The sequence below is a fragment of the Saccostrea cucullata genome, unplaced genomic scaffold, assembly GCF_032062105.1.
Source record: "Saccostrea cucullata isolate Sc308-1 unplaced genomic scaffold, CSIRO_AGI_Scuc_v1 ctg443, whole genome shotgun sequence".
Classification (NCBI taxonomy): Eukaryota; Metazoa; Mollusca; class Bivalvia; order Ostreida; family Ostreidae; genus Saccostrea; species Saccostrea cuccullata.
The window spans coordinates 428258-446106 of NW_026932961.1; the positions used below are offsets into that span (position 1 = coordinate 428258).

The following is a 17849-nucleotide window of genomic DNA, read 5'->3' on the forward strand; positions in this document are numbered from 1 at the left end:
TAAGTGTCTAGATATCTTTCTATATATTTGAAGGGCGACGGAAAAAATATATATACTAGTAAGCAAAGTGTATAGATGTAAAAAGATATAAAAAGGTCATTGTTTTAATCTTTGGCTTCTTGCAAAAAAGGGAAGAAAGAAACATATGTCGTGCAGATATAATTCAGGAAATTAATTTTTGATAAAAAATGAATAATATTCTGAAATGTCAATTATTTTGGATGGAATTCATGTTCTATATTTCAAATGAAACACAGTGAAATATATGGAGAAAACAAACACAGGTATTCAAAATCAAAAGTCCATTAAACAATACAAAATAAGGAGCAGAGCAAACACACATCTCCCAAACATCAGAGGTGGGATCAGGTGCTATGCAGGAGTGAGCATCCCCTGCATCCATAAAAACAACATTCCTACAAACCATATTCCCCCCAATTTAATGACTTAATTTTGAACAATTTTGCAACACATTTTAAACAGGACTTTTATGTATTCAGCTTCATTTTATTTTTAGAGAGCCAAATAATCTTTGAAGATTGGCAGTCTTTAATAACAGATCAACAGAGCTTTACAGCCAAGGAAAATATTGTGAGCTTTTGAAATATCTGATTAGTGTAACATGTCAGCAGGAGAAAAATGTTAATGTAAAGGACTAGGTTGGGGCCAAAAACGGGGATTGTATATATATCATCATTTTCCAGATATATACATATGTAAGCATGAGTAATTGCCATATTGCCCTATTGGAGGCAGTACACAAGGGCGACAGCAGTCAGGTCGTCAACTTATTACTGCAAGGGTGTGAACAAGGAGTGATTGATTCAGCACTTTGTTGGGCAAGTCGATATGGAAATGTAGAAATCTTAGAGCACCTGCTAAGAACAGGAGGCGACCCCAATGCCAGGGTTTGGGGAGGATTCACTCCTCTGCTGTGGGCCGTAATGTACTCCTCAAACGCAGATGTAATTCACATTCTCCTCCAAGCTGGGAGTGATGTCAACCATTTCTCGTCAAGATATCGTCAGACTGCCTTACATGCTGCTGTTATAAGAGGCAATGAAATGTTTGCTAGTTTGCTCTTAGAAGCTGGGGCAAATCCGGACCTTCAGGACAGAATGTTCAAGACCCCCCTTCTCCACGCTGTCCAGAAACGTCAACCATCCTGTGTAGCGCTGCTGATAAAACACAACTGTAATGTTGACTTATCAGGCTGGGTGTCAGGACTTAGCACCACTCCACTGACTCTAGCCTTGATACAGGGGGACCTAGAGATCACAAAAATGTTATTACTGGCAGGGGCTAAATTCAGTAACCCAGCTATTTATCACTCATTCACTATCGAACAGTACTATAAAACGGTGGAGGATAATCTTGATATAGATGTACGACCCGTGTACCTACAACAGCAGTGTCGAGTCTGTATCAGACAGCTGCTCAAACCACACTTCCTGCAGAAGCTAAGGGAGCTCACTCTTCCTCGTCCATTAAAAGGCTTCTTAGAAATATCAGAACTTGACAGTGTTAATGAATCCATGGCTTAATTAATCCTTAATGATTGTATCAAATAATACATTGAATTATTTGTTATGAAACTATGACATTTTCAGAAAATATATTTGCAGTGTACAATATTGTACAATATTATACATTTATAAAGAATACTAAGAAAGTTAAGGATACTCGAAATTTGTTTTAGTACTATCACACTGGCTACAATTAAGTTAGCAATTGATAATATGACAAAAACAGAGTAAATGCATTAATATAAAATATAAGGAAACTGCCTGGATATAAAAATTATTATTTTCACTTTGAAATAAAATTGGTCTTATTTGCATTTAATGATGCAATAAATTGTATTACCAGGTAATTTTTATGAGAACTATAATGAGAAAAGTTCAAACAAAGTTCTTTCCTTACTTTGTCCAGACACTGATTATTTATTATCAACTATATATAATTGGCTGAGGATAGATTTGAGACAGGATTGTTCTCTAAATTACCTTTGTAGTGATTACCAGTGATCATGAGCCAATGCTTTGACAAGGGACTTTAAATATAAACCGGTACCCTGTGAAATATCAGGTACAAGAAATGTGTTCCGTTTTTTTGGTACAAAACCCAATTATTATACCTTTGTATCTCAATCTACAATTTTGTTAAGATGTTATTTTTGTTAGTTTTGTTTTGTTTATAAAAAATAAAAGTGTATTTATTTATTGTTATATGTTTTATTTTTTTTCAAAGCTTATTTAATGTCACATACATAAATGGATAAACTATATATAGACATATGTAAACTTGATGAAATAATCTAGAATTTTCCTCCTTTCAAAATGTTAAGAAAGTTACAAAGACAAAGATTTATATATTACAATTTTTGAAGATGAAATATGATTCATTTCATAATCAAGTCACACTGTACACCGTACATGTATCACAATTATCTTTAACTACTGTATAAGTAGAATTTTTAGCGATGATTTAATTTTGGCATTATTAGCGAGGGTGCTGTCATTGCTAAAATTGAATATCGCTAAAAATTAATTGTGTATTATTTGTAACAGCTTTCTTTAGTTAGCATTTTAAAATCACTATAATTACTTCTCGCTAAAAATAAAATACCAGATTTTAGGTAGAAATCGCTAAATTTGCGTCTCGCTAAAATTTCCACTTATAGTACGGTATGTTTGCTTGCCCGCTCTAACCTGAGGATAAAAATATTGGGTCAGTAGATAGGGAAATATTTTTTTTTAATTTAGAAATTACTTAAAACTATGATGTTGAAATAATTTTAAATGAGAAAACTTCCAAAAGAATGAAAAAATGTTTCCTAGAGGTTAAGAAGAGTTATGAGTCCGGGCTCCCTAAATTATTTTGTAAGGAGAGGCCTGAGGGCAATTGCAAATACAATTTTTTTTAAAGGTGTCCTTATTAATTGTTTTATTTCTGGTTTCAAACAACCTGTAAATGTGACCATTTTAAAACCTATCACAGATAAACTGGTAAATTTATACAAACACTCCAAAAACAAACAAGTCCTCAATCCTGAGTTACAAGTTGTATGCAGGGAAACAAATTCAACGTTCACATCCATTCAATGTAACCACAAGAGTTCTCCTTCCTGAAAGTGAAGAGAAATATTTGATAGAATTATTGGTAAACTTGATTATCAATTGCAGTACCTAAATATATACCCCAGTAATTATACACAGTGCTGATAAATGAAGACATTCTTATACTCCTGTCCACATATGAATGTGTAACAGTGCAGCAATAACCAAAATAATTTTTATCTTACAATATTGTAATCCATGAATTTCTACCTTTCCCTGAAGAATTGTAGGTCATTATACAGTAGAAGCATATATTTTCATATGGAAAAATTTTGTTGTTTTATCTATAAAGGATGCTTGGGTATTAAATTTCATTGTGTAGGAAGTAATCCTCTTCAGTAAATATGATTCTGTTGATAATACTTTATGATGAAATAAACAAAATTTAATCCCCAATGAATAGTCTGCTCTTATAAGTTTAAAATTCCAATAATTCGAAAAAAGACTACTACATGTATCTTGTCATTTGTTGAAGAAAAAAAAATCACGGATTACTTCCCCTTAACACAATTTTTATATAAGGCCATCTTTAAAATAAATATCCCATCTCCCAACTTAGGGTAAATATTATTGAGTCAGTAGGTAGAAAAATCTTTCTTCCTGAAAATTTCAGTATAGTTGTTGACGGGATAGAGGAATAAAAAGGAAAAAAATATCCTATCCTGGATTGTAAAAAAAAATGTTTTGAGTCTGGTTTCTTTAAGCAGTCGGCTAGGAGAGGGTAACTAAACATTTTTTAAAGATATGGCCCAAAAGAAATTCCATCATTGTAAGATTCATGTGGATGTAAAAATGAAAGCTGAGGGCTTAAATTGTGTTACAAACTTACCAGCAGAGTTTCTGTGTTCACACAGCCAGAGGCCCTGCCACGTACCTAGATTAAACTTGCCATCTGTGATAGGTATACTGACACCTGTACCTATAAACGCTGCCTTCACATGGGCTGGCTTAATGAAAAGTAAAGTTTAGAGATGAGTCATTTAAAATTGAAGGAATACAAGTCAATAATGTTAATATGATTTTTTTTCAATGAACAAGAGTTGTGGATTATGGATTGTAGTGCATTGTAAAATTGTTTCCAACAACAATAAATTCTCATATTGACCTGTGATCATAAAATATGACACAAGAAGTGACAATATACAAAAATACTGATGATATTTAATGGTTATTTATTAATGCTTTTGTTGCTTGTAAACTGTGGATATCATAGCTATAACTACAATTTATTTGTTGTTCACATTTTACAATAGTTACATGCAGTCACACCTCATTATTCAGATATCTGAAGTTTTGGGATATATCAAGGGTAAAATACTAAAAGATTAGATGAAAGGGACTACAAAATCAGTGTGACATATCCATAGTATTCAAGATATCAGTGTTGGAGATAATGGGAGTTATACTGTCGTTTAAAAACATTGCAAATCAAACATATTACATGTAATCAATAGGTAAAAGTGATAATATTTAAAAAGATATTAAGGCCAAAAAAAATTAATAAATAGTTTCTCAGGCCCAAAAATTCAAAATCCAATGCGGCAGGCAGGCTTTTTTTTTTTTTTTTTTTGAAGCATGTTTTACACTTTTTTTTAAAATTTAATTTGTTCAATAAAATGGTAATATCTACTAATTCTTAAGTTTTGTTCTCTGAAATTAGTTATAATATGTATTCAACTTTAAATAATGTTATTCCAAACATTTATTTAAAAGTTAACTCATAAAATAGTTTAGATTTAGAAGAAATATATTGTTTTTCCAATAAAAAAGGTCTTTCTTTGCATTTATGAAAAGGGGAATAACTCAATTTTCTTTTTCAACTTGGAAAAATAGAAAATTGAGTTATTTCCCTTTTCAATATGTCAATAAAATTGATCAATGCGGCCGTTTTTGAACTGATGCGGCGGTGCCTGAGAAACTATTGATTAATTTTTTTTGGCCTAACGTACCATATCATCTGGACCTTCACAACTATGTTTGAATGGCGTACTCTGAAACAAAAGGACAACAATTCAGAAATTACACATGGTAGTCAATACAACTATTTTACCATATTAAGGCCATGCAAAGTTAATTCCTTGGTTCTCAGGCCTTTTTTCAAGAAATATGATGAGGGAGGGAGGCATTTTTTTCTTTTTTATTGCCCCTAAAACATGATGAGGCAGCTTTTTACATTGTACAAAACCCCAAAAAATGATGAGGGAGGTGATTTATTTTTTTATTTTATTGATTTAGCAATAAAAAGGGTCAATGAGGCACCCTTGGAAGAGATGAGGGAGGGCCTGAGAACCAAGAAATTAATTTTTTTTGGCCTAAAATCAAACAAATGTACTTTATACATGTATAAGGCTTACTGCCTAATATTTAAAGTAATTAGGCTAATGCCTTATATTTAAAGTAATGAATTAAACATATGAAATGTGTCAAAAAAAAAAAAAAAAAAAAAAAGAAAGAAAATGACAAAGATTGGGTAAATGTCAGGTCAATTAGAAGATTTGATTTCTGGAACCAAAACAAACTTCACTTGCAGACAAACTGTTTTATTGTGGGTTTCTTTCTGGACATTTTTGCAATCTAATTAAAATTAGATGTTAGATCCGCTCGCATACTCGCTTCACTAACATCTAACAACATCCCATTAAGGGTCACATCAGAGGTCAAATTCTATTAACCAATCAAATTGTCGCCTGCAACATCATTATATATTGTTGAAGCGAATAAGACTAGAGGTGTTCCGAATTTGACCCTCTATGGGATGTTGTTAAATGTTAGTGTAGCGAGTATGCGAGCGGATCTAACATCTAATTTTAATTAGATTAGACATTTTTGTAGACACTAAGGTAATTAAATCTTGGAAAATTATATACTGTAAAATCACATATTTTCGTGGGGTCAATTTTTCCTTTTCTCAGGAAAAATATGGGTTCATGGGGATTTGATTTTGTGGAAAACAATGAAAATTAAACCCAACAAAAAATAGTAATTTCACAGTATATCTTTCCTTCTTATTACCGTGTATGTGTAATTGGTTATATTAAAGGTACCAAACTAATTAACTTTTCACTATTCTAAACGTGCCAATCTCAACTGCAATCTTCATTTAATCATCAAATAATGCCCCTACCTCTGGAATCAACTTGTTCATCATCATCTCCATGTCCACTCTAGTAAAACATTATTTGAGCATTAACAACAGAAGATGAGAATGATGTAGTATGATAAAAAAGATTTGGTCTACATTATTTATGATTATTAAATATTTATTAGTTTTGTATTTTCTCTTACCTGACATCAGGATCCCAGTTCTACAAAAAAAAAAAAAAAATCAAAACAAAATCATTTCCTTTAATTATCACTTAATTTCTTTAATTGCCTAGATTGTGTGCATGCATATACAATGTATTAGCAAAATTACACCATGTAGACAGAAGAAAATCAGAACTTTGTATGTTATCTACTTATAGAATGCATCTTCCTCTAACAAACGTTTCAAAAAACTGTAGTCTCAGATACTGTGAGCACTGAGCTAAGAAAATGATACTCTTAGCCTCCCATATGTTTAAAATGACAAGGTCCATGTTTTGCTATGGGAGAATTGATATAAGTGTCCAATCAAAAAGTGAAATAGTAGGTGCACAATGGCTCTAAGAAACAACAAATCTGTGATCATAAAATTTTATTCAGGGGATTTAAACAAATTTATAACTTCACTTTATATTGAAGTTTACATACAAGTTTCATTTTTTCTGGCCAAAATAGTTCTTTAGAAATTTCTTTTCTAGATTGCCATTAAATTTAATACACTAATTCATAATTATCTCCCCTTGAAAGTAGGAGTAGATGTGTGTCTCTTCATGTTAAAGAACTTAATTCCCCTATAGCTATATCTAAGAATGCTTTGTGGCCAGTTTATAGACATATATACAAATAAATCATAATTTAAAACTAGAACTGTCCAAATGGGACAAAATACCCCCTACTGGGTTTTTCAGAAGTGCTAAATCATGAATATTTTATGGATCTAAGAGAAGAAAGAAATGCTAAAACATTTTTAGTGCAAATGTAGTTGCTCATTATATTTTTTATAAATGAAACGAAGGCGCAGCCTAATAAAGAAATTAGACTAAATATACGGACCAGACACGAATTATGAATTTTTTCTGTCAGTGACCTTGAACTTGCATAAATGACCTTGGTTCAAAGTCATGACACAACCTCATGTCATAAGCAACGTTTGTGTGAAGTGGTAGATTCATGTTTTCCCAGAATAAAGAAGGATATGGACCGGACACAAATTATAAAATTTATTTCCAGTGACCTTAAACTTTCCAAAATGACCTAGATGCAAGGTCATGACACATCCTTAGGTCATGAGCAATCTTTGTGTGAAATGAGAACTTACCATGTTTATCCATAAGAAAGATATGGACCGGGCACAAATTAAGAAATTTTTCTTCTAGTGACCTTGAACTTCCCCAAATGACCTTGGTTCAAGGTCATGACACACCCTTGGGTTATGAGCAATCTTTGTGTGAAATTAGAACTTACCAAGTTTATCCATAAGAAAGATATGGACTGGACACGAATTATGAAATTTTTCGTCCAGTGACCTTGAACTACACCAAATGACCTTGGCTCAAGGTCATGACACACCCTTAGGTCAGGAGGAATCTTTGTGTGAAATAAGAACCTACCAAGTTTATCCATAAGAAAGATATGGACCGGACACGAATTATGAAATTTTTTCTTCCAGTGACCTTGAACTTCCCCAAATGACCTTGGGTCAAAGTGATGACACACCCTTAGGTTATAAACAATCTTTGTGTGAAATTAGAACCTACCAATTTTATCCATAAGAAAGATATGGATCGGACACAAATTATGAATTTTTTCTTCCAGTGACCTTGAACTTCCTCAAATGACCTTGGGTCAAGGTCATGACACACCCTTAGGTTATGGGCAATCTTTGCGTGGAGTAGCAGATTCTAATGTTCCTCCGTAAGAAAGATATGGCCCGGACACGTTTGCACAGACAGACCGACAGATGGACAGCTAGACAGACGGACAGCTAGATGGACGGACAAGGTGATTCCTATATACCCCCCCAAACTTCGTTTGCGGGAGGTATAATAAAATTTATTTATTTCAAAATAAATGTTCTACATACCTCATTTAAGCATAGACTTGCTGATGTGTGCTTGACTGAAAAATTAGGGAAAGAAAATTATTTATACATGACCCTTTAATGAAAAGCTCTCTATCCCAAAATGTCAGTTACAGGTATACAATAACTTGCATTTAAGCTATTCAATTCCTTTCATTTTCCAAGGTGATGAAAAAAAAAATTCTCAGCTGTGACTCGAATCCTGTCAGGTCCTCTGTTGTACCATGCCACTGAGCTATTGAGACCCGGGTCCGCCGTCATAAAACATACTTAAGTCTGAGAATGCTCTCAAGTCTGAGAATTTTCTCAAATCCAAAATTATCAGAATCAGCGGCCGTCATAAAAAGTTGAGAAAAACAAAAATACTTTAAATTCTTTTATTCTCAAAATCTCAGCTGAGTAATTCTAAAGAGTTGAGTGGAGAATTTTTTTTGAGAATTTCCAAAGTTTTATGACCCCGATTATTTATTGACTGACTTTCAGATACATGTGAACCCTATGACATATTCCCCCTCTCCTTAGCCCATGTTGGGCGCCATGAAGAAAAAAATCAAATCACAACCAGGACTCGAACCCAGGACCTCTTACCACTGAGATATTGAGACCCAATATATTGAGTTGCCAGACTGACTTTCACACACCTGTGAACCTGGTGACATATTCCCCCTCTCCATAGCCCATGTTGGGCACCATGAGGTGAAAAATACAGTCACAACCAGGACTCAAACCCAGGGCCTCTGGCGTACTGTGTCAGCGCTCTAACCAATGAGCTATTGAGACCTGATATATTGAGTAACTGTTGTCAGACTGACTTTCACACACGTGTGAACCTGGTGACATAATTAGATGCAATGTGCTTTCGGTATTTTTTGTAGTAAATGCATTTTGCGACTCAGAGCATGATATCCAATTATTACCCATTTATTTTCCTCCTAATCTACACGTAGTTATTAATTAACCTTGAAATAAATGGTTATATAATATAGTCCACTGTAACATTGGAATATGTCCGAGTTTCTAAAACTAATGGCATTCTGAAGGCTGTGTTTAAGGCTTATTGGCTATGCTGATACATGTAAATACACACGTTGAAGAAAATGCATATGCCAAGAAAAACCCTAGGCCTAATGTAAAAATTTTAAGGGGTCAAATTTCATTGTCTTCTGATATTGTTTATAAATTTCTGAAAATTATTTTCTAAAAACTTCTAAATTAAAATAATAGCGAGCGCAGCAAGCGTCGCGAAGCGACGCTCGCGAAGCGAGCTCAATAGACTAACGTGTATGAACAGAGGAAATTCGGATTGAAATCTGTACATACGTCAGCCAAATTTCTCTGTGCAACATTCCCAGAATTCCTGCACTACCCAATGTCCTTTGCGCGAATAAATCAAAAATAGTAAAAAAATAAATCTTAACGAAATGATTTTGCCTTACCTTATTCAAAAAAATACCCCCATGCCACAACACCGGCCTTCACCTTGCCCTTCGGAAATGATACAAATGACGTCACCGGAAACTTACGAATTTTGACGAAGTTATGTCAATTGCTTGTGTGAAACTAAAAAAAAAACATGTTGCAGTGCATAGCAACATGGTGGCTAAAATACAGCAACAACTTACTTGAAAAGAACGATTTAATGCAATCTCTTCTCCATAAAACTAGCGTTTGCGTCCTAAGTCAACAGAACTTTTTATCTGACGTCATACTTTCGTCACTTCAACGGTTCGGGCATTTCCGATTTTGTCGGAAACTTCCGAGAAGTTTGGAATCTCGATCCCGATGCTTTGGAAATGATTTCTTTTTATTGTTTTGTTATTGTTTTGTTTTATTCTTTTTGCTTTCTTTTTCTTGAATGATAGACAGTACATGTGTAGGTTTATGATAGTAAATAAACTGCGCTCGCCCCAACGGTCACACCGTAAAACATATTAAAGCTATAAAGGGATGTCTAAAAAACGTACTATGTATATTTGCGACTCCTATTTTTATCTTCTTTATTTCTGGGACCTGATGGAGAACATCGTCTGTAATTAAGTGACATCCCCGTTTCTTGGCAGCTATGGCAATCTCTCGCTGATACCACACACTTCCTCCCGACTGAGACATTTCTGGCTAAATAAAGCGTCTTGGAGACAAAGACTTGGTACAGCTAATAGCAGAAATCACAAGAATCTTTAGGTAAAAGATAATTAATGATTCTGAAATGTAATTTAACCCATGCCTTGCTCAGGGTAACACTGCAAGCGCTTTTTATAAATAAAAAATCACGACGAACATTGGATTTTTTTTCAAGTCGGAGGGAAATATTTTATTTATATTTATGAATATTAATATATAGTTGTCAGTGAGATAAAATATGATGAACAGAAAAAAAACTATGCGAAAATACGAATAAATCAAAAGTGTAATTTTGAAAATATATTTTCTATATACGACCTCTATATATTGTTATTTTTTCCGTCATCATTCAAGACTTTGTAAATTCTGAAATTAGACCAACCCTTGCGACAGAGACTGGCAAAACGGAGGTAAGCTGCCTACTTGGTAAGGATGTGTTCAGTGTACTTTATTGTTCTAGCTTTGTTGGTGACATATATTGTAATTCCTGGACTTATTTTTAACATGTTGTGTGTTTAAATCCTCTCATCATCTGCACTGATGCGATTTTTAAAATTGCGTTTCAGCAGTGATGTATCATGTAGGCAGGTCCAGCTGGTAGGCGACCCTGGTTTCAGTAAAATCAATTTATATTTGTAAAAAATTATAAATTGAAGAAAAACACTGCAGGAGAGGAGAAAAACAAAACCAGGATTTGAACCCCCCCCCCGAACCTTCAGTCAGGCGCTCTACAAACTGAGTTATCTGACCATTTGGATTTAACATGCTGACCACTACATTCCTCCCTTTTTAAAGGTCTTTTGCCCTGAAAACTCCCCCCTTCAAAAATCTTTAGCACCCAAAAACACCAACACAGGATCTTTCTTGGCAGGTCTTTCACCTCCCACTTCCTGGGCATATGGCATGGTACCAAATGTAGTGATTGTGAAGGCCAAGAAGGTCAATGGGACTATGGCCCAACTATCAAAATTTTAAATGTTTTTTTTTTTTAAGTAAATGGACTGTCCATGTATTCTGAAAGACCCTTTTGAGAAATAAGAAAGTGACAAACAAATATGAAATAATGAAATATGAAAGAATAAAAAAAAAACAAATCTTAAAATAAGCCTAATTCTTATGAAAAACTAATCATAATACCGTATAAGTAGAATTTTTAGCGAGGATTTAATTTTGGCATTATTAGCTAGGGTTCTGAGATCGCTAAAATTAAATATCGCTAAACAAAACTTTGTTTAAATTGTTATAGCTTCTTTAGTGATCATTTTAAAACGCTAAAATTACTACTCGCTAAAAATAAAATACCATTTTTTAAGGACAATTCGCTAAATTTGCGTCTCGCTAAAATTTCCACTTATACGGTATTATAATCTATGCAAGTTATCATACTCATCATACACACCAAAAATATTATGCATTACCTGATTAATTATTCATATATTCAAATGTTATATATCACGTACAGTATTAGTATGAACCATGATAACTATAACCCTATACACCTGGAGCAAACTAGACACTTATAGAGAGTAGTTTATGCATACTTCACAAAAACTATAAACTGTATGCAGGATTATTTTCGCCCTTTTACACTTTCAAACAATATTGCCCCATTTTTTAAATTCGCCCAGTCACGATTCTGTTTATCAACTTCAACTGTGTGCTTTGAATTTGTACCGTTTTACACCTGTGAGGAGGACTAAAGGGGTGAAATCATGGACTTCTTAGGAAAATAGCTTGCCTCGTAATAATGAGCAACTCTAATAGTTTTTCCTTAAATTTACAAAATACATTTGTCTTGGGTTCAGGCAACAGGATTAGATTATAGAAATTTAAATCATGTTTATTGTACACATTGTTAATTATAAAGTGAATCTTAATTAATACAGGTGACTCTCGATGGCTCAAAAATATCCGATCTCTCAGATTAGTGAACCTCATATATTCAAATGTTATATATCCCCTCTGTATAACTAAACAAATTTACTCCTGATCTCTGAGCTTCTATCTCTCGAAACTCACTATCTCTCGAAACTCTCTATCTCTCGAACCAAGACATGGGTCCCTTACACATATTTCATTGATTTTTACTGTCTATCTCTCGAAGTTTTGATTGCGCTTGTATACACACCAATCAAGCGTAAAATTGATGCAGCCTGGACTTACCTGGAAAACAGTGAACGCCTGGGGCTATCATGGAGGTGTTAATTGGATGCTTACATAGATGACACTACACGTGTGGGTCGTCCGTGTTTTGATAAAATTAATTGGTGATTATAGATAAATTATAAACAAATTCACAACTTATTTAGACTTGAATCCGAGATGATAATTTTTAGAAAATAATTTATAGACGTTCGTTTCAATCAGTTTCCATAGACTATGAACTTTTATTAGAGTCTAAATAATCCCAGTATTGCAAATATTGCACAAGAAATTCATTTCTCAAGGACTGAATACCCTACCTATTAAGAAAAATCTGGTGTCAGTGGAGAACACTGGTGAAGGACCTGATCAAGCCGCAGAATAGCAAAACCGACAATGTTGCTTTTCGGGTTTCATTTAATCATGAAATAAGAACAAATAAATTTTGAAACGTTAGGAATTCGTTTTAATTATTCGAAATACGAACATTGTCGTTGAAATCATTAGACAAGAGAATTACCTGTAAAATACGATTAAAAACGTGCAAATGACTTTATTTACATATACTTCCGGTATCTATAACTATAATAGAACATCGATGATCAGAACTGAAAAATCCGAATTTTATTTTCTTTCTATCTCTCGAACCCCTCGATCTCTCGAACTTTTCTTGCGGTCCCTTGAACTTCGAGAGATCTAGAGTCACCTGTATTGTCTTATCCAGACATCCCACTGCTTCCAAGGTTGTGACGTAATGCAAAACTGCACACATAATTGAAATTGATAATAACTAAGTTTACTATAATGCCCTGGACTTAAAGTGTACATTGTATATTTAGGCAAGGTTTTGGAATACACAACAGCTGGATTAACAAGTTTCACTGTACCTTAAATTATTTTCTTTAAATAGAAATTAGTTGCAACTTGCGTGAGTATGATAATAATTATTTAAGTCCTTACCAAACTGAAATTTTTTGATCTATGTAAATAGACCTGAGGCAAGAGTTTCATTATATGCTTAAATCATCATGATCATTGTAAATGTTCATTACCCTAGAAACTTGAGATATTTTTGGTGATTCTCAAGACCTATAGGCCTAATAGTTTTTAATTTTCTGTTAAATATCTCTAAACATTCAATTTTCTTGACACCTTTTTCATGGTTTTTAATTTTCAAAAACAGATCTCGGGTTACTTACATAAAGATCAGGTTATAGAAAAGTATATGCTTTTTAAATCTTATCTTTTCTGATCCTGATTTTGATTTAAATAGAAAGAGCAAAGGGGTTTTGCATTTTGTAATTTGAAAGAGCACCAACTAGACCGATGAAAATGGGGCAACAATTTAAACGCAACAAAAACGATATAACTGCGTTTGTAAGATCTCTGTAGAACTAATGTAAGAGAGGAAATTTATGTACTTTGTTATTTAACAGACCGCATTGCATGTAACTGGGACTCATAAGATGAAGAAAAACTAACACTAAAATTGCACCGGTTGTACTTAAAAAAATTTAATAAAGTATAATTGATATGTAAATTCTCTGGACAATTTATTGAAAGTGTACATACTTTGATAAATTTTATTGTAATATGTACCAATTCACAGTAAACAATAATAAATGTGAAAATACAGTACAGCTAGAGTACCATTAATTAATATACCAATGTATTAATGAACATAAATTCACTTTGTGACATATACTTGTACAGGTATTAGCCTTTTTGATTCATGTATTCATATATTACGATCTGAATTAGACTATACATGCAGTTCAGGCATGGATTTTACCTGACAATAAGATGCAATGTCCATATGTTCACCGAATGCAGTATAAATAGCCCGAAGACATTTTTTTACACTTAAAATGCTCTATTAACCTTTGAATAAACCAGACCTTTTGTCTGCCTGTTGACTATGTACAGTAAGGCTTACATAGAAATAACAAACTTACTGGACAGTTCCCATTGAGTGACCTATGTTTTGACCGCTTCACTTGCCCTGGCGTACAAGTTACTTTTTAGTACTTTTGGAGTTAAATGACCTCATGCATTGCTTACTTAGAGTTGGAATGTTTCTAAACATGCTAAAGGCTTAGGAGTATAATTTTCGAACCAATTTTTCTGGAATATACTAGCTGATACTGAATGAGTTGAATATATACCTTTGGGTAAGTGCTTAAGTTGTGGATTTCAACACAGTATCTAATTCTTTGGCTGTTATCATGTACATTATAGATATAGATTCTTTAATGGCAATATACTCAAGGATGTTTTAAAATGCAGTATTTCCATAATGGGAAATGTGCCATAGTTTTTTATAGGCATCTTGTGATTCCCCATATGACTGTATATGAGTACTTGTCTCTCTATGGAGTATATACAGTACTTATAAGTATACTGTTGAATGGGATTGCTTTCATGAATGAGAAATATATTAACCCAGTTTATTTACATGTACACGTACTACTCTATTTATACTTCCAGGAAATTTATACCAGACTTTTAATAGGATTGTATTAACCGTCAAAAGTGGTGACAGTCTTCGAAGGAATGTTACATATACAGGAATATAACAGAATCCTTCAATTATAAGGTGGTTATGTGTAATATATATGTTAAACAATTGATATCAATTGATTAAAGGGATTTTGACAGCTGGCACAGAATATTCCAAATGTTTCAATACATTATTGTACTTTGAAAGGGTTTTAAAATCATGCAGTTTAAGAAGTCCTCAATACATTAAAAATTGAGAGGGAGTTCTTCTAGCTAGGTGTCAGTTTTATTATCCCTCTGTTAGATAACTGTAAATGTATAATATTTAGCATGTGGAATAGTGTGTAATATTTGGTGAATATTGAATTAGGACAAATAAGTGTAGATTTGATCTAGTGCATTTCTTCAAGTTCCTGTTTATGTATATATAAGTGCAATACATTTATTATTGTCCTAGAAATAGCAGGGATCGACACTAACTTTCAAACCATAGTTGTCAGCAGGGCTAGCCATTTATAATTTCCATTAGCCCTGTTCATGTATTAGTTGTCCAGTAGCCGAAGCGGGGTGGGGGGGGGATTGGTGCGGGAGGGGGTTTCCCCCTCCTGCTTGTGGGGGTACGGGGGGCCTCCCCCGGGGAAATTTTGAAAATAGAGATGCCAAATCCTGCATTCTGGCTGTGATTTATATGTCACTCTATGATTGTACCTAAGACATTTTTCTATTAAAAAAATTCCATATTTATAATCATTTAGGGTATTTTGAATCAACTTCAAAGTTTTACATTTTGACTTACAAAAATAATAAGTATGATGATAAAACATATGTTTGAAAATAAATTTAACAATGATCAGGTACATTGTGTGTAATTAGGTCTTTCCACCTTTCTGTGGAAAGACCTAGTCCTGCAGGGCAAGTTTAAAGGCATGTTTCTGTAGCCCGACCTTTTTTTCCTTTTGTACCCTGAATTTTTATTGCTTTTTCCAAAGGCCGTACACAGTGATTTTGCATTTCACTTCAAATTTATCGTAAAGATTTTTAACCTTCATAAGAATGTACTTCAGTAAAATATTTTCACAGTTGATCCTGTGTATATGCGCGAAACTAGAAAGTTTGCACCATAGGTAACATGCCGGTAGAATAATTCGCCCTATTCGAATTAAAATATACCATTCATTAACAAATCGCACTTTTAATTCTGCATACCGCATTTACATATTCATTGGCAGATCCAATTTTCTCTCTTTTACATATACCTTTATATACAAACTAAACATTGATTCTATGGTATAAGAATTTTAAGAAGTTATATGTAACTTAGGAATCTGAATGAAAAACGTCATTCAACGAATAGAGATAGCTTTTCAAAGATAGAGCAAGTTTTTGCCGGCATTAGTTTTGTGCATCAGGGCTCGCAAAATAATTTAGTGTTTCAGCAAACAAAATATCGTTTGATAAAGGTCTATAGCAACGGCTTTTAATGTGCGTGTGTGTGTGTGTGTGTGCCCGACAAAAAAATTTAAGAATTTTACAAATATTTCTCATGATAAATTTCTTCATAAATCCAGAACAGATGTCAAGTCCAAGTCAGTATGAGTTACACGAAGCAAAATAACCCGATTTTTTAAACTGACAAAACTAAAGGTCGCTAATCGGAGATAAAATTTCACAATTTTGATTTGACACTTGACTACAGTCAGTTATAAGTAGGCAGAATTGTAGAAAAAGTGAACAAAATGGTATTCCACACCTAGAAATTTTCTAATTGAATTTATATCTCTTTTGCAGTCTTTTTTAAAACAGCATACTTGTTGACAAATGCATTTTAATGCTCAATTTTTTTTTTATTTTGAGTATGTTCTCAATCAGAATTTTCTATTGCATGGTCTTTGCATTAAGGAAGCCAAAAACCAGGGGCTGTTTTACAAAAGAACTTCCAACTAGGACCCAAATTTAATTATGCCTTTAACTTTCTAATTAAAATTGACATCCCTAACCTGGTAGTTGTAAGCCCTTATTGAACAGGGCCAGACCTCTTAGAGCCTCGATCAGTAAGGCATGAAATCATTCAAGTTGAAAATCTGGTCAAATCTCAATTTATCTCAAATTATACATTTCTCCTTCCTTTTCTTTCAGTCTGAGAATAATGTCATTCAGCAATTTTCAGCTTTTAAGCTCACCTGAGCCGAAGGCTCAAGTGAGCTTTTCTGATCAAAATTTGCCCTTTTACTTCTCGTTGTCGTTATTATTAAACACATTTTCATCTTCTTTAAAAACTACCAATTTCAACCAAACTTGGTACAAAGTATCTTTGGGTGAAGCATGAAGGGCCAGGCCCTTTTCCAATTGATAATTATGAATTAGAGAAAAATTTGACATTTTTAAAAAATCTTTTTCAAGAACCACTGGGCCAGGAAAGATGAAACTCATGTGGAATCATCCTCAGGTAGTGTAGATTCAAGTTTGCTTAAAGAGAGTTTTGGCCAAAATTCAAAGTTTTACATAGGAATATATGGAAAATCTTTAAAAATCTTTTTCAAGAACCACTGGGCCAGGAAAGATGAAACTGATGTGGATATAAGTGTAGACAAAGTTTTCAAAGACCCCGGGGGGTAGGTGGGGCCAAAATGGATCAAAGTTTTACATAGGAATATATGTAGAGAAATTTTTTAATAATCTTCTTCTCAAGAACCTTTTCAGGAAAATTATCATTTGGAATCATCCTCAGATAGTGTAGATTCAAGTTTGTTAAAATATACCCCGGGGGTAGGGTGGGGCCAAAATGCAGGGCAAAGTTTTAAAGG

The 17849-nt window shown here is 33.5% G+C and overlaps 3 protein-coding genes across 7 annotated transcripts in view; 2 read left to right on the plus strand and 1 right to left on the minus strand.

Moving 5' to 3' along the window:
- Positions 1 to 517: 517 nt before the first annotated feature.
- Positions 518 to 2223, plus strand: LOC134236664 (ankyrin repeat and SOCS box protein 11-like). The gene has a single exon (XM_062718838.1). The coding sequence runs from the start codon at positions 723 to 725 to the stop codon at positions 1542 to 1544; it is 822 nt and encodes a 273-aa protein (XP_062574822.1). The 5' UTR covers positions 518 to 722; the 3' UTR covers positions 1545 to 2223.
- A 59-nt stretch (positions 2224 to 2282) lies between these two features.
- LOC134236665 (UPF0047 protein YjbQ-like) lies at positions 2283 to 10437 on the minus strand. 3 transcript variants are annotated; one of them, XR_009985661.1, is made up of 8 exons: positions 10248 to 10437; positions 8287 to 8321; positions 6405 to 6424; positions 6244 to 6283; positions 5069 to 5110; positions 3945 to 4066; positions 2687 to 3123; positions 2283 to 2459 (listed from the first exon to the last, which is right to left on the minus strand). XR_009985661.1 is itself a non-coding variant. In XM_062718839.1 (7 exons), the coding sequence occupies exons 1-7, from the start codon at positions 10390 to 10392 to the stop codon at positions 3084 to 3086; spliced, it is 444 nt and encodes a 147-aa protein (XP_062574823.1). In that variant the 5' UTR covers positions 10393 to 10433; the 3' UTR covers positions 2474 to 3083. The 3 variants fall into 3 exon arrangements, 1 of the variants encoding a protein (XP_062574823.1); XR_009985660.1 differs by having other exon boundaries at positions 2687 to 3127; positions 3949 to 4066; positions 10248 to 10433; XM_062718839.1 differs by lacking the exon at positions 2283 to 2459 and having other exon boundaries at positions 2474 to 3127; positions 3949 to 4066; positions 10248 to 10433.
- A 4595-nt stretch (positions 10438 to 15032) lies between these two features.
- The window catches only part of LOC134236666 (ATP-dependent translocase ABCB1-like), a 30735-nt gene continuing 27918 nt past the window's right edge, over positions 15033 to 17849 (plus strand). For all 3 annotated transcript variants that reach the window (XM_062718841.1, XM_062718840.1, XM_062718842.1), the window contains exon 1: positions 15033 to 15142. The gene's annotated coding sequence lies outside the window, so the exon portion shown is untranslated. The remainder of the gene's footprint in view (positions 15143 to 17849) is intronic.